The 17,743-nt window shown below is 36.3% G+C and overlaps 1 protein-coding gene across 1 annotated transcript in view; it reads left to right on the top strand.

The window, feature by feature from the left end:
• Nucleotides 1-1,366, top strand: part of LOC118180452 (short-chain dehydrogenase/reductase family 9C member 7-like) — a 77,456-nt gene extending 76,090 nt beyond the window's left edge. The window contains exon 5 of the mRNA XM_085810309.1: nucleotides 980-1,366. Coding sequence (XP_085666435.1) covers nucleotides 980-1,316 — 337 coding nt within the window. The 3' untranslated portion in view covers nucleotides 1,317-1,366. The remainder of the gene's footprint in view (nucleotides 1-979) is intronic.
• Nucleotides 1,367-17,743: the final 16,377 nt, after the last annotated feature.

The following is a 17,743-nucleotide window of genomic DNA, read 5'->3' as shown; positions in this document are numbered from 1 at the left end:
TATTTCAGAAGAAAAATAAATTATTTATAGTGTGTTTTTAAAAATTAAAATGGAGAAGGTGAGGACTATTTTAAATTTAAAGCTAGAATTTTGGTTTATACATTTTTGATTTTACATAAATATGAATGACAAAAATATCTAAACCAAAATTCCCCATTTATTTATTATTCCTCTTTCTAGCATAAAAATAATGATTATTTTTAATAAATCTCTCTAAACTGTGTCATTTCAAAACTGATGCATGTCACAAGCTTCTTGCATAATGCTATCGACGTATATATTTACATAAAGCTTCAACCAATAATAATTTAAAAGCGTAATTAATGAGCCAATCGAAATAAAATTAAACCAAAGCTAAACACTGTGAAACAAGATTTCTTCTTGAACACGACACATTCGCTCTCTGCTTCTCTTGCTAGACAAATCTGTGCTACTCCTTTTGACCACAGCATCTTCAAAATTCTAAAAAAGCTCTTCAAAAACGAGAGCGTTTACTGCGCCACTTTATCTGAGCTGGCTTTAAAATGTTTGTCAATAAGAATGAGGAAATACTGAATTCGGCCATGACTGCAATTACATCTTTATGCAACTCTATGTGCAATACATAATGTCTATACAAAAAGAATACTTGTCAGAGCAATTAAGTTTGTTTGTTTTTTAAAGAGTGTTAGCGCGTCAATATGCTCTAAATGCATTCTGAAAATCAAGCCTAAAGTAGAAATCTGCCTAACTATATACTGTGAATTGAAAGATAATACTTTTTATAACTGAATAAAGCATTTCTCCAAAACATACACCTTTTCTGATACTTCACATGAACAAAAATTTCTGATAATCAATGAGACGAATGCAGTTTTAATTCAAATACACGTTTTTATAATATTTCTTATGAACAAAAAATGATAATATGCATGGCATACGTACCTATTTTATATTCATATGCTAAATATATCTATTTTATTTTATTTTTGTCTGAAAGGACGAGGTTGTCAGAAGCATCGTCACTTTCGAAACACCAAGAGAAGCAATGGAGCAGAACACCCGACAGCCTAAAAGATGCATATGATTACAGTTACCTCACGTCAACGAAGCAGAACACAGAGGATTTGTTCTCATGGGTAATAAATTCGAACATCAATGACATCATTGATGTAATGGAAGACGCAGTCAGCCATAAATATCCTCCATACTTCTACAGACCGGGAAAATGGTATTTGAACGCTCTTCTGAATCTTCTGAATACACTACCGAAGCCTGTCTCCGATTACATATTGTATCAATTTGTCTTCAAGAGTTATGCTCCAAAGAGAGGATAATAATTTAATATGATAATAAAATAGAATATCTGTATACTTTTTTATAATGATGTTTTATTAGTTTCCAATCATTTCATTCCCAAGCAAAAAATAATCAATTTCGATAAAATGCTACGTTTCCAACTATTCAGTAAAGTGCAAATTTCAAAATCAAAAGTAAGTCTTCTTGAACTGAGGCATAATAATAAAATAATAAAGTGTGGTTTCAACAATTAGCACAACAATTTAGCATATTAATATTTATATAGTATTAATGTGTTTAAATTTGTTTGTTTTTTTTTTTTTTTTTTTTAGCTTCCAATCATTTGTTGAGCTCATAAGGTATAATCAGACTAGATATAATGCTTAAGTTTCTAACTACAGCATAATCTCGAGCCAGGACTATCCAAAACCTAGGTTATCCAAACCGAATAAATATGAATAATGAAAATTTTGCTAGATTAGAATCAAGAGCAGTTTTGAATATCGAAAGACACAGCTAGAACTTCGTTTAGTTGGGTTTTCAAGTCTAAATACAGGCTAGCAAAAGAACACACGTACATATATGTAATTATTATTGTAAACAGAAAAATAAGATGTACAATCACAGTGAATTAAGATTGGCTACACGACTGTCTCATTCATTATCTAAGCTGTTAATCGGCTGCACACAGCAAAGCCGAACTTAGAATATCATCATAATTTAAGGAAAGTGGCTAGAACCAATTATGCAACTACAAAGTTGCTATGTCAAGCACGGGACATAAACTTAGAACTAACTCTCCTACTACGAGCTCCTAACACCACTGCTTAAGTAACCGTTTTCAACTCACTTAGATTTGCATATGCGTCATTAAATTTACATTCTGGCAGGAAACTGAAATCAGAAGGAAAAAGGAAAGTTTCTTTAAACTAAAAATAATTGGCTGGAATAAAATAAGGTCTTTATATATGAATTTAAATATCATGATTTGACAGTTTTTAAACATCAAAACTTTTATAAGTAATCCTGCATGATCTCGCAGTTTAAAGCATCGTAATAACTGAGCTTAGTTTGAAATTTATGCATTAGTTTGCATTATATACTAATACGATTAAATGTGAATGGATGTTTTATCAGTTTTTATTTATTTTTAGGTAAGTGTAAAGCACTTTTTGTTAAAACGCTTCACAAGATCATTTTTTTATAACTTTAATTATTCGAATTTTTAATTATCAGAGCTGCACTCGGTTTTAGTTAGTTCGGATAATCTAGGTTGTACTGTATTAGAGACAGCTGAATACAAAGATTACTTACAACGCTTTCTACACTGAGGCTATAATAATGAACTATTAAGCAGTTAAATGTTTGACGCAAAAATTCGCATAACAACGTGAAATACGAAATTTTGACGTCATATATTTGGCACTATAAGATTAAAAATTCATGCGTTAAAACCCATCGATCTAGTACAAAGTTTCTTAAACTGCGGTCGCGACCTCAATTGGAGTCGCGGGACCTGCAGTAGGGGGCGCCAAAAATTTTAACAATTTTGGTATTTATTTAACTTATTATAATAATTTTACAATTACCAACTATTTTTACATAATGTATCTCAAAATAGGTACAGATAAGGCAATATGGACAAAGAAAAAACGAAAATGTTTCGGAGCATTTTTTTATAATAGATCATTTTGCTTTAAAAACTAAAGGGGTTAATGACGTAAACTGGAATAGTATATTACTTTACAAGTGAAGAAACGGACAGTTTCACCCACTCGTGTGTCGGAATTGCGCAATGCTTATGGGAGTCCCACAAAATGTTCCTAAACATTATGCTGTCCTCACACCAAAAATTTTAAGAAACCCTGATCTCATATTTAAGTTCCAAAAGGAGAAATTGGAATTATATTTTAAAATATTGTTAACTTTCTTTTATCAAAATTTTTTAGTTTAAAAAGTTTCAATCTTTAATTTTCTTTAAAAAAATTTAATTCATTCTTTATTTCCCTTCTTTGACTTTCTGAGATAAAAATCTACTAATGTTTAAAATATTAAAAGAATTTTGTGGAATAAGAAAAGGAATTTACATATTCAATTTGACCTATGAGCGTTGTACTAACTTGAGAAAAATACACACGTTCTTTGACTCCCATACATTCAAGCGTGACGAAAGGGTTGGCTGCTTGGATTTTCTGCAAGTGTAACATTAATGGAAGTTAACTTTCAAAAAGAAGTATTTCATAAAGGCACCTTAGCCTTTCCTTAATACTCTTATAGTCTGGGGGCTGCATTTTCAATTCTAGCTGCAGGTCTGTTACTAGGTAACATTTTGTTATTAAAGGCCTAACTTATCACATTTAAACATCTGTATATCCGTTAGGCTTTCAGTTTGAATTAATTCTTGAAATATTTTCTTGAATGCTTCCATTTCTTCAATAGTGTATTGTGCTAGCAAGCCGGCATCTACCTTCAGACGATCGCTTCAAGAATCGTCATTGTATCGTCCAAGCCTTTGGTGGCAGTTGTTGGACCGGTTTTTTTTCCTCTTCGCTACTGGGAGTTCAAGGGTGAAGGACGGGCTTCGGCCTGTCTCTTCACCTACAGCCGTGTCTTGAGGCACGTTTAACTTTCCTGAAAAGTCCGATAACTGTAATTTTTTTTATTGAATATCTTCATTCTATATGCAGCTGCTGAAAATTCATCTTGGGTGGAATGAAGATTTAAAACAAGAATTTTAACGATCTCATTGTGCAATTTGAGACTCATCCATTGTCTATCGCCACGTGGTGACTGCTTCAAATTATTTCACTGGTAGAAGCTTCAAAATCAAAGGAAATTTCAAGATAAGTATATTCCGGGTCTACATATTTCTTCGATTCCAGATATTTCGTGATCTATAGAAAGTGATGCAAATGGATAGTGCTCTGTAGTATATTGATAAACGAATGGACGCTCTGTATTTATAGTAGGACTATAGTTGTGATCTGATATTTAATTTTCTTGTTTATTTGTGTGAGCTCAGCAATAAAATTTTTGATAGGAAAGATAAATAGTAGATGAATAACTTGTATTTTCTTATTCAACTATCACGAAGTCTGGGGTAAGTACTTTATTTTGCTATCCTCTGTGGGTCACATATTTTATCCCTGTCATTCGGAATATTGCGGAAACAACGTGATGTACTCTTAATCATTGTTATAACTTCATCGCTGATAAAATTGATATTCAAAATTTTGGTTATTACTTATACACCTGAATAATTATATTAAATATTTCTCATAGCTTACAGAAATTAACACATTTTTCATTACATAGGAGATTAAAGTATATAAGTATTTTTACTACATACAAATATTCTCACTACATATAGCTCTCCTCTTCATAATAATATTTTCACCACATATGGTGCCATAATAATTTTTACTACATATTCCTCTTCTAATTATTTTTTACTACATATACTACTATATTTTACTACATGTATGATAGTGTTTTCACTACAAATATTTAATTAAGTGATTCGGCAACGTTTATTTCATCGAGCCAACTGACACGTGCTGTGAAATTTGAGTCTGTTCACTTAAATCATTACGAAAATGCAAACCGTTTTCGTAAAATAAACCTTGCAATAGTCACACCTGAACTGCGTAAACCAAACACACAAAGCTTATTTCACTTTTTCTCACAATCACTTTTTTCATAGTTTTTCTTTCTTTTAATGTACACTTTGCAAGTCTCCGGTCCCTTCCGAACCGCACACGCACCACTTTTGCAGGTTATCCTTTGCATTACTCCAGCAGAAGCGGTCATAAACTCTCTGCAAGGTTTTTATTATTCCGAAGATTATTTATTATTCCGAAGTGGCCTCCTGTAGATCTGTTATATAGTTCTTTAGGGACATACCGAATCCGGAATCCTAGAAGCATCAGCTACTCTCGGAAAGTCTTTCCATCATCCTATTCGAATTCCCGATACAAGACGCTATTTCTAATATGGAGTGAGACACAGAGAGCCCAATATTGTTTTGTTATAAGACTATAGATCGAAATTTCCTCCCAGGTACGTTTTATGTTTGAAGACTCAATTAATTGAAGTATGGGTTTAATGTCGCCATCTTCCACCTGGTCTTTCCTGACTTCTTTGTCACTCCATATTTCTTGATCAGCTGATGTTGATGTTGCAATTTGTCGTGCGACAGTTCGTATTTCGCTTCGACAGGAAAGAATATCGGCAGCTTTCTGAGCAGGGTCTTCTAGACAGAGCGTCGGCATTCCCAGGTGAGGATCCCTTCTGATTTCGCAGTGTATATCCTTTAATTTCTTCCCCAAAACCAGAGGCTAGATTTTGAAGCTCTACTCGGCACGTTGGAGCTCCGCTTCGGGAAGAAGTGCTTAAAAGACCATAACAGGCTTCAGTTATAATCTCACCAACAGGAAGCGCAAGAATCACTCGAGGAGCTCGCCACGGATGTTGAAAGGTTGTCTCATCTCGCTTTTTCGGACTGAGTAACAAAAACAAGGGAAATACTGTCTCTGTAGTACTTCATCGATGGCATCCATGATCCTGAGATACAGAAAGCTCTGAGAATGGCGAATGTTAGCGGTTTCAAAAGCGCTTTAAAGTAGGCCATAAAATTCAAGGCAGCCAAGCAAGCAACTTGCAGAAACCGCCAATCAGTCAGAGCTGCTCAAGTTCAAGAGCCAGTGGATCAAAAAACTGCTCGTCTAGCCATTTCAACCAAGCAAGTCAATACCTTGACATGGCAGAGAAGAGGCAACAAACCGACTCTAAAATGTTGGAATTGTGGTACTGAAGGCCACGTACGAAGGAACTGCAGAACACTGTAAATAAGACGGACAATTTAACCAGACAAATTAGTACCTTGAGACGGAATAGAAGTGACAAGAAACAAACCCTAAAGCTCTGGAACTGCGGAAAGCCACGTACGAAAGAACTGCAGAACATTACACCTGGGCCACGAACCTGGGCCACAACGCAGGATTCTCCGGCAACGACGCAGGTAACAAATTAATCGCTATATCGCAGAGTGGTAGTTGAAGGATAATGGGAAGCCCCATTTCAAAGGACTTCAGGTTTCTCTGGTGAGTGACGGCAGGCGGGCGACGCGTAGAAGACCCGGTGTTTGATCTAAGGGTGCAGGTGCCGAGGGATGGAGGTTCGCCTCGTCTCCCTCAGTTCAGCATCGGCCTCCTCATGGGGCCCGCTGGGAACTATGCTGGCTTCGGCTGGTATAGGATAACGGTGCTGGACAACCAGCTTTGTGGTCCAACTGGGCGGTACCTCCGGAGCCGACCATTATTGGGAGGAGACCCGGTTGTTTCTTCCAGACCACTGGCTAAACATGTGTCTAAATAGCTACGGCCTGCAGAGTAAATAATCAGACTTCACAGTGACTAGAGCCCTAGTTCATACTAAGGCAGGTTCGGCTTGGCAGGGGCCATACTGGTACTGTCGTGTCTATTTCTCTGTTTGTGGTGAAGCTAGAGGGCAGATCACCGACCTAATCAACGGTTGTTTGGCCTCCATAGTCCCAGTGGCGGGGACTGACAGAGTGGACAAGTGATCTTCAATGCCAAAGGAGTGGTGCCTTGAGGCAAATATGTCTTCGTAATTTTATTTGTCTAGCGTTTCAATTGGCAACTTGTCCAAGGCTTTGTATAAAGCCGGGCTGCGACTGTGGGGTCTGCATTGCCGTTGAAGGGGTCTCTGAGGCATGGATAATTTAACCCCGTTTGGGAGACCCATGGTCATTCCTCAGGTCGGGTCGGGGTTCCTTGCTTTACGCTCTGTGAGTGACGGCAATAATGGACTCTTCATCATGGGACATATCAATGGAGTTCCTTGAAATAGGTGATCGATACCGGAGCGAATGTTACCATCATTCGGAAAGATTTAGCTCAACAGTTTAAAGATGAACTCATTTGTGCGCCATTTTGTGTGAATGCGTCTGGTGAAAAAAATCGACATAGATGAGAAGTTAAACGTAAATATCACGTTTGTAAGTGCAGCCTACTGTCAAACCGCATATGTGGCAGATCCCTTTATACTAGGATTGTACTTTCTAAGGAAATGTAATTTTTTCCTTGGACTGCATTCAGCCTCTGAGAACATCGCTATCCACCATCAGAAGGGATCCTCACCCAGAAAGGCCGACGCTCTGTCTAGAAGACCCTGCTCAGAAAGCTGCCGATATTCTTCCAGGGTGGAAGCGAAATACGAGCTGCTTAATCGGATCGCACAACAAATTGCAACATCGACATCGACTGATCGAGACACATGGAGTGACAAAGAAGTCAGGAAAGACGAGCTGGAAGATGGTGACATTAAACACACAGCTGAATTAACGAAGTCTTCAAACAGAAAACCTACCTGGGAGGAAATTTCGATATATGGTCTTAGAACAAAACAATAATGGGCTCTGTGTGACTCACCCCCTATTAGAAATAGCGTCTTGTACCGGGAATTCGAATCGGATGATGGGAAGACTTTCCGATGGCAGCTGATGCTTCCAGGATCCCGGATTCGGGACGTCCTTAAAGAACAACATAACAGACATACAGGAAGCCACTTCGGAATAATGAAGACTTTGCAGAGTGTTTATAAGCGCTTCTTCTGGAGTAATGCAAAGGATGAGGCTAAACGTGGGGCGATACGTGTGCGGTTCGGAAGAGACCGGGCAACGCGGCGGAGGCAAGCTGCAACGTGATAGCGTAGGAGCGCCTTTTGAACGTATCGCCTTTGACATCTTGTTACATCTGCCATGAACTGCTGATGGCAACAAATACATCCTCTTTGTCATTGATTACTTCACCACGTGGCCTGAAGCATAACCTACCCTTGATCAAGAGGCTCTCACAGTAGCAGCGGTAATGATACAACTCTGGATTTCCAGGTTCGGAGTGCCTCTTCAGTTACATTCCGATCAGGGAAGGAATTTTACCTCGGCTGTAATCAAAGAACTCTGCAAGCTACTCGCCATTGAGAAAATCCAAACGGCGCATTTACATTCCCAGTCAGACGGCATGGTAGAGAGGTTTAATTGAACTATCCTTAATAACCTCTCACTGGTTTCAGTTCTTCAATGCCTAATTTATCATGAAGGTTTTGATTTCGAACGTACCAGCGCGAGTTGGTGATCTGTCTTAGGACACAATTTTGTGCTTGCTGTGACGTTTTCCTATATGATTTACATGAATATGCCCAAACCGGAGCAGGCATAACATAGTATGGGAAGCAGTAAAGTTTTATAAATAAGCAACTTGTTATCTATTGAAAGTTCACTATTCCTAGAAATTAAGGGGTGAAGTGTAGCTTTACTAATTCGAAACCTTCTAAGGATAGATGTTATGTGTGGGTACCATGAGAGAGTTTTACTGAGTATCACCCCAAGATAAAGGATTTGCTTGACCCATGGGATATCTTCGCTGATGAGTTCCACAAGCCGATAAAGTTGGTTGACCGTCGAATGTCTGCTTCGGAATTTAAATTGGTGAGGTACGATTATATTATTTTGTTCCAGATGTTGGTTGATCTTGTTGAATACTACCGCCTCCATAATTTTGCTAAGTGAACACAATAGGCTTATCGGACGGTAGGATTCTGGTGAACTTGCCGGCTTCTTGGATTTCAGAAGCGGCGTAATTTGAGCCAATTTCCAATTTTCCTGGAAGTGCTGCCATCTGAGTAAGAGCTTGATAATCTTTGTGAAGTTAAGTAAGATTTTGACTGGGAATCTTTTTATCATCCTGTTGCTAATAGCATCGTACCCAGGGCTCTTGTTATTTTTCAGCTTCTTTACACACGAGCAGACCTCCGACGGTATGACTAAGATCGTGTTGTCTGTGTGTGAGCTTGTCGTATAGTTGTTATGAAAGTCAATAATTAATTGCTCTGTTGTGGGATCATAAATGTTGTTTATGCGAAACTGAGATTCTAGATGCTATGCTAAAAGTTCTGCTTTCTCAGTTCCTGTGTAATGGATCCTTTGAGGGCCTTTAAGGGGCGGAATGTTGTTGTGGTATATTTTGTACCTTTTGACAGCTAACCATATAGAGTTATTATCTACAGAGAGGGACTCCAGGTAGTTAGCCAAGCGGAGTTGTGTATAATAATTAGTGCGAGACTCGATTGCGTCACATAGTCTATTGAAGATGATTTTGTCCTGCCTGGATCTGGTTCTCTGAAATTGCCTCCTGGCATCATTGCGTTTCTTGATAAGTTGGTTAAGTTCCTTGGATCTGAAGAATTTAGGCTGTTTAACTTCTCTCTGAGCATTTTTGAAAGCATTTTGCACTGAACAGGTAAACTCCTTGATTAAACTATCAATGTCATTGCCTGAGTTGTATCGCTGGGATAGTGTTTATGTTGGATGTTGTTTAGAGCTTTGGAATAATATTGCCAATCAGTTTTAAAGGCTCTTTTGACTGGTGTAGTATAACTACTGATATCCAGTACTAAACGGACCGGATTATGGTCGGAAGATAATTCGTCGAATACAGAAACATCCAGCGGAACACTAGCGTTTCTGAGGAGGAAGAAGTCTAAGATACCGGTGGATCTAGTAGTATACCGTGTCGGGGTAGTTGGAGCTGCTATTTGGAAAGGGACCCTGTGGGCCAAATTGAATAACATTGTCAGTTGTGTTAGAATTATAGCAGTTCCACACGCGGTGCATAGCGTTCAGATCTCCTCCTACGATTATGTGTGTGCCAAGTGTGAGTAATGTGTTGAGATCAGCGTCAACACCTGTGCGGAGTTTTGATGGTGGTATGTAAGTGAAGACAAACGTATAAGTTGTGTTTGTTGTGATAGAAATAGCTGTAGCTTCAATGGCTGAAAGCTGTGGAATTGTTATTTGATAGTGAGGAATGCAGCGTTTAACAAGGAGAGCTGTGCTACCTCCTCTCCTCCTGTCAGCAGTTATATCTCTGTTGGATCTGTATACACAGTAATTTGCAACATAAATTGGGTTTGAAGTCAGTGTTCCTCTGGGAAGAATAGATCTGAGCTGTGCTCATTTATAAAACCTCGCAAATCATTAATCTTACGAGATAAATCGTTTGCGTTCCATGTAATGATGTTGATACAATTGTTTACAATACTATACATTAAGCATCACATTTAGAACCAAAAATATTTTGGAATATTTCAAACAAAATAAACATCTTATCAATAATGTGCTCTGCAGCTTGAAGCTCAGGCATCTTATTTGTAATTTTCTTATAATATTGGCAAATGAAAAACCTTTAAAAACGTCCACAAGTTCCTTAATAAATTTAAACATATCAGTAAAAACCTTCTGACCTACTTCAGTAGGTTTTTCCCTGCTGTTACTACTACTACTTCTAACAGTTGCATTTTAAACACTATAATCCGACAATTTATTGTTTACAGTAGCAGACTTCCCACTAATTGCATTAAACGCCTGGTATTACATTGTTTCTAGTGACATTATTTCTTTCATTTGACACATTAACTTTGCTTATTTCATTACTTTGTGCTATTTTGACGTTCCAAAGTAGGAAACTTTGGACAATCACGGTAATTGGCCAGGTGCCCTGTTGTTTACAGTTACAGCACATGACATTATCTATACGTTTGGCATTACAATTTGCAGTTTCGTGCGACTAAGCGCACTTGACACATACAGGCTTTAGTTCACAGTTATCTGATGAATGGTGGGAATGTTGTCAGTTATGACACTGCATAACACTTTCGACAGAATCGTAAGGGGTAAAATAAACATAAAAATACATGAAATAAGTTAAATTATGAATTTCCTCCACCCCTGGTACGTTCTCCAACTGTACTTGAAATAGCGGCCTCAGAACCTTTGTTTTTAAGTCATGCATTTGCGAAACTTTGCGTACCTTATAACCAAGAGCAACTATTCCTTCATGTATTTCGTCCTTGAAGACAATCTAGGGAAGTCCCCTGAAGAGAACTTTAATGGGTTTATCGACTTTACTGATTATCAATTAGTGATCAATCTTTTTATCTCCCAGGTACCTTGTAATTACACCCTATGGTCACTTTCAGTTTTCGGGAAAAATTGCAAGAATTCGCCATTAATTTTGGCTGCAAATTCTAGTCTTAAGTCGTTTTTTAATTTCTTAACAAAATCAGAAAAATTTTCTGCCGGTTTTACCATAATAGGTTTAACTTTTGGGGGCTCAATTTCAGATCTCAGGCTCACCCTGATCCATATTGTCATTACTATTATCATTTGTATTCAAGCCACTGAATGTATTGCTAACTGGGATTTCCACATTATATTTAATCAATTTAGCTGGCCTGGCCGCATTTTTCAGCAAAACAAAGCCATCAGAATCAGGTAATTTCAGTAGCTGACTTCTTATTCTTTTTAGATGGCCGCTTGGGCTTAGCATTAATAATATACACATTATCATTAGCATTATATTCAGAATTGCTAACAGAATTGCCTCAGAAAAAATTTCTACATTAACATCAACATTCTTACAAGCATTAGATTTAACATTTTTAAGTTTACCAGCCATAACGTTTTGAGTAATATCAGTAATACTTAAATTAACACAGTCAGGATTATATGCACCAAAAAACTCACACTTACCATTATATATATCCTTAATAGTTTCTCGGCAAATTCGCGTTCCCTGGTATACAAGTTCCGAAGAAATTGAATATGTTGTTCAGCACCTTCAGAGTTGCTCATTGTTTCCAAGCCCATATATATTTTGAGGTGATGGTGATGCAACGTAATCCTATTTTTTAACTTTTCAATGTTCTGTAATACACATAAGTAATCTTCTAATATTAAAGTTCCCGCATTTATTAACGCACCCCAATTATTTCCTAGATATTTATCTCCGAAACGATGCATTTCATCCGTTAACTCTAACACGTGATTCCTAACCACAGATGTATCCATTTTAGCCGTAGGGAGTTCGTTCCCCACCATAACACATGATCACTGATCCTTGGCAAAATATTACTACTTACTGCACACAAATTTTTAATTATTATAGACTCATTCCATATTCTAAAACCCAGCACCATATTTGGTTACTATCGTACGCTATCTTATAATCTGTCATTTTAGAATAGGCAGTACATGGCGATTTTCCCTGTTTACAAACCCTAGCAATGATTGTATGGAAGAAAGACGAATACTCTAATTTTCTAAAATTTCCTAATCCTCTTTTTGAGGTGATAGTGATGCAAGATTCATTACGAACTATTCAAATTAATACTTTATAAAGTCTTTAGGATTTTTGAAGTAGGAAGCACGAAAAATGAGCAGTGCCTTCGTCGGAACTCGAACCTGGACCTCTCGAATACGCGCCGAGTGTGCTACCGTTGCACCACGAAGACATGCAGAAAGGAGGGAGAAAATACCTTATGTACTCCCCCTTTTTAAAGGATTAGAGGAGCCAATCGCCAAAACCAATGGTGAAAAATCATCATCCATCACCTTTTAGTTCCGCGTCACTGTAGAATAATTAGGTTATTTTTAGGCAGGGATGGGAGAAATGTGCATTGCCCTCGCCGGAACTCTAACCTGGACCTCTCGAATATGCCCCAAAAGTGCTACTGTTACATCTCGAAGGCATACAAAAAGGAGGAGGAAAATATCTTATAACTTCAAACTAGGAAACAACGCTGCGAAAGCAATATGTATTATATAAAAAGAGGGAAATAAATAAAAAAAGCTTTTATTTAATAAAATCGATTCATTAATTATTTTGTGAGCTTAAAACAGAAGCTTATTTTATAAACACATCTTTATACCTCATTTTATTTTAATTTTTTTCAGTCTCAATGGCACATAATCCATCAAATTATTTAGTTGAAAAATTGTTTTTCTAAATTCAATAATTCCTCTTCTACTCCTAACAATTACGTTATATCAAATAGCTTAAATATTCCGGTGATTTTTGCTAAACAAATCCAGAATGAAGTTAAAGCTCTCATATGAACCTTATCTAAAAGAATTTTCCCCTTTATGCAATGGTGCAAACAGTAACATTCTGAGAATTTGATTTGTTCATTAAACGGCGTTATGCACCAAAAACCGTTTCAACACTTAAATTGTATTAACACTTAAATTGTATTAAAAGTATATTGTTTTAGCATTTTGTATTATATCCAGAATGAGTGTTGGCATACATGATTTAAGCACACACTCATCCATCCTCCACTGTAAAATCTGAATTTCGTAACTTATCAGAAAAACGTTTGTCGTATTTGTTTTCTATCGCTGTGTCATTATCCGCCAAATGGAATTTTCGCTTCAAGCAAACTTAGAACGAAAAAGTGTTTAGTTTTAACGTGAATATAGATCTAATGCGTTGATATGCTTAGTATAGTGATGAAATTTATGCTAATTTTCTTTCTCGTTACATCGTCGTAAAGTACATGGATTTTCCACCTTCATCAAAGCACAGACGAAACTATTGTTCAATTCTTTCAGGCATACACACGTGTTGCATCCACCTTCTTGCTGTTGAAATGTTAAAATCGGACTTCAAGTTTTTGCTTCCTAATGTAAAAGATTGTATCCAGACGTACAATGTGTCGGCCATATTAGCTTTTTTTCTTGTTTTACTAGCTCCTTCATCGATAAGGTGGTGTTTATTTTATATTGGAGGAGTTTTTTTCTTAAGCTGTTTGATAGCGAATTTTATTGAGGACTGGAAGCCAAGGAAACACTTGAGTCCAAATGGAAAAGCAGTGTTTATTACAGGTAAGCAATTGGCAAGTGACAGAATCAGTAATGAATATTTCGCACTATGTTTGTAGAGACATTAGGATTTTTTTTTTTTGGGGGGGAAGCAGGCAAAATGAAAAATTAGCATCGCTTTCGCCAGGAATCGACCCCGCGGACATCTGGAATACGCGCCCAGCGGGCAGACCACAAAACCAGAAAGGCATGTCAAGGAGGCGGGAAAAATACCTTATATACTCCCCCTTTTAAAGGGCGACTGGGGTTTTAGGGGACCCAAACGCGAAATCCTGTGTGTGGAGAATCATCATACAACTACCTTTTAGTTCAAGTGCCACTGTAGAGACATTAAGTATTTTTTTGGATGAAAAATATGCAACGCCTTCGCTAGGAATCGAACCACGAACCTCTCGAATACGCGCCTTGTGGGCAGACTACCACACTACGAAGGCGTGCAAAGAAGGCGGGATAAATGTTTCTAACTTTAATGCATTGTAAAATCGTTTTCTGCATTGTAAAACTAAATGTGCACTACAAAATTAATTAATTTAACTGTAAAATTAAAGATCTCGGAGTTTTAAATTTAAAGCAGAGGAGAAATGTCCATGCACCGTGGTAAAAAAAAAAAAAAAAAAAAAAAAAAAAAAAAGGGAGTAGAAAATTTATTTTCCTTTTTACTTTGTCTTTCGACAAAATTCAGTTTGCAATGACTTAGGACACACTATATTGGCTTTTTTTATATCATTGCTCTAACATACCTATTTTCACAAAACAACGGACTTTTTCTGATAAGGCGTGCAGTTTTTTTTTCTTATTTCGAATTTACACCATAAATTACGTAAAAGTAATAAATATATGTTTTTAAAATCGTATGGGTAGTTTTACATTTATTTAAATTTCAAACTGAAGCTTCGTTTTCAACCCAGCGCTGAAGTGACTTGACTTCACGAATTTGTAAAAGTTGTTACGAGTGCGAGTTTTCAAAAACTTAAGAAATTTTTAAAAGAAGAAGAAAAGAAAGAAAGAAAAACAAAGGAAAGAAAAAAGAAAGATCTCAAAATGTTCATATTTTAACGGTCACCCAAGAAGGTTTGTTAAGGTCTTTTGTCATCCTCTCACTGAGCTCGCAGTTTACGAGTCTGTTGCTCTCACTCATGCTAATCCTTTCTTCTTATCTCTTTAGTTTTGTTATTTAGCATAATTTTATTCTCATATACGCTATACGCAATTTAGCAGCAAAATTACAAAAAATTTAAAAGTAGCATATGTTTAAAATTCCCTACGCAGTATTACGTTTTGGTACATGCTTTTCTACTTATTCAGTCTTTTCTCATATTATCATATCAATTTTCTTCATAAGATGATTTGCAAAATTGTTTTTGTGGTTTTATTGTTAACATTTTGTGCGTTAAATTTATTAATTAAATATCATAAATTCCTTAAAGTTTTGCAAAATATGAAATATAAAATTCGAAATTAAAAATTCAGCCTTTCAGCAGCACATCTGCGGGGGGAGGACTACGTTATTCAAAATCTGTTGTACTTTGATACTGTCTTTTCATAATGCGAGAAACATACATACAGGCAAATTCTTCATTATTTAATTTCTTTAAAATTAATACAAGGGGATAACATTTGGTTTCAACAATTTGAAAAGTGATACAGCTGTTTATAGTGAGCGACGCTAAATCTCGTTTCGAGACCAATAGAGATTAACGCCCTTTTGGACTAAAAAGAAAAGAAAATAGCTTACTTGAATTCTCTTCAAATTTTAATAATTTTACTTGCCAGGAAATTAGTAATCCAGTCATAAAGATGGTACAAAACGAATGTTTTCTTTATACAGAATCACAACATCATCAAATATCCCTATTGCCTCAGAACAGCTGCCCGTGTATGTTCTGGTCACTAATTATGAAAAAAAAAAAAAAAAAAAACCAGGAAAACATTATACCTATTCCACTACAGAAAACCTCCGATAGTGAATACAAAAACCAAAATATATTGAATATGATGTCTATCTTATAAGATCCGGTTATTGCTATCTACAGAAAAACAACTGGGGCGGGAATAATCACTTCTTAAATAGGAAGTTGAATGTCATGACTGATATTCAAGGCTTCTTTTCCATGGATCTACCTGATTGCATATATGACAACATATTTTGTGATGATGAAGGATATCGTAGAAAAGGCAAATTCACATCTGTTGTGATTGACGAATCATTGCTAAATTATTAACAAATTTTACTTATTTTATTTTAAAACTGACGTAAGTTGCTAAGAATAAATCTTTGTGCGGTTAAAAGGTTTCTGCAAAATGTAAGCTTACTAATGGCTGTTTATAATAAATAGATAAGTTTGCTGCACAATAGTAGTTCGAGCTGTTTACACTAGATTTGAAGCTGTTTGAATACGGCAAAGAACACGAGGGCTGCCTGTCTAAAGGAAGGGATGCCTTCATGGAGGGCGTTCCATGGGATTATAGCTCGTGTTCAGGTTACACAAGGCGAAAACCAAAGAAACCTACCATGCAACCAACCCGTTCGCCTCGCATCGAACTCCTAACATTCAGCGGTCTTAATCACTCGGCTATTGGTATGACCTGCTCCTGATGCGAATACAAGCCAGTTTTCCTCAGAAAGTCCTCGACGAAGGCTCTTTTACCTGTAATCAGAAAAATGACACGTGCTTTAATTTAATCACCTGAGAAATTGTAAAAGTGCTGATTTTATTTTCGGATCTACAAAAACTAATAATACTTCAAAAATTAAGCCTCTTATGAAGTAAAAGTGTTTACTATAGCAGTTACATTTACATGTACTTTTAACGTAAATTTTCAAATAAAGCACTAAAAATTTTTATTTGATGCTGGAAATCTGCTAACTGAAATCATAATCAAATTGGACTAAATTGGAAGAAATTAAGTAATTATCTTCTCTGAAGTGTATCAGCTGAAAAGTTAAAATTATTAAAATGCCCAGTTTGGGCATAGCCTTTTATGCCGCATGAAAAGTAGGTATTCTGGTGGGCATTTAGAATAAGAGAATCCATTATCATATATTCGGGTGTAATACCATAATTTAGTCCTCATTTTAAATTATTTTTTTTTCCTAAGCTTTGCATTTTCTATTGCGGTAAACTTTGTATCATTTTATAATATTTTAACTATATATATATATATATATACATGTAAGATACAAAATATGAAAGCAAACTTCTAAATTTAATTAACTATAAACTGTCTTATTTTTATTTCATTTGGGAACTTCATCTCTCTGTCTTAAAAATGGCGCTATAAATTTAAACTGCGTCATTCAAATTAATCATGCGATTTTGCTAACCCTTAATGCAGATATCTCTTGCCCAATCAAAATAATTGCAAACCAAAACCTTTTTTGACTCCCACCCTACTTCCTCTGAAATATTGCGACACACTCTCTCTCTCTCCTTTCGCTTAAGCTTTCATCCTGTTAAGACGCTTTGCTGCGATCATCTTTGTGCTGCTATGATACTTCTAGCTGTATAGTATCAAAATTACGAATGTTCTAGAAGTGGGCACGATTGGAGTGCCAAGTGAATTGTGGCCACAAAATGTGAATTTCAATAAATATGACATGCAATTCGGCCTGACTGTTTATTCTTCATATTAAAATGGATGGACGCTCTAAGCATCACGTATCTACGCCATTAGTATTTCTGTGGTTCTACATCTCACTGTTCTTACATTCAGTGCTTCAAA

The sequence above is a fragment of the Stegodyphus dumicola genome, chromosome 2 (genome assembly GCF_044657685.1).
Source record: "Stegodyphus dumicola isolate Sdum_Otavi_A_Nest chromosome 2, ASM4465768v1".
Taxonomy (NCBI): Eukaryota; Metazoa; Arthropoda; class Arachnida; order Araneae; family Eresidae; genus Stegodyphus; species Stegodyphus dumicola.
Note: the sequence above shows the minus strand (reverse complement) of the source record. Positions and strands in the feature narration are given on the sequence as shown.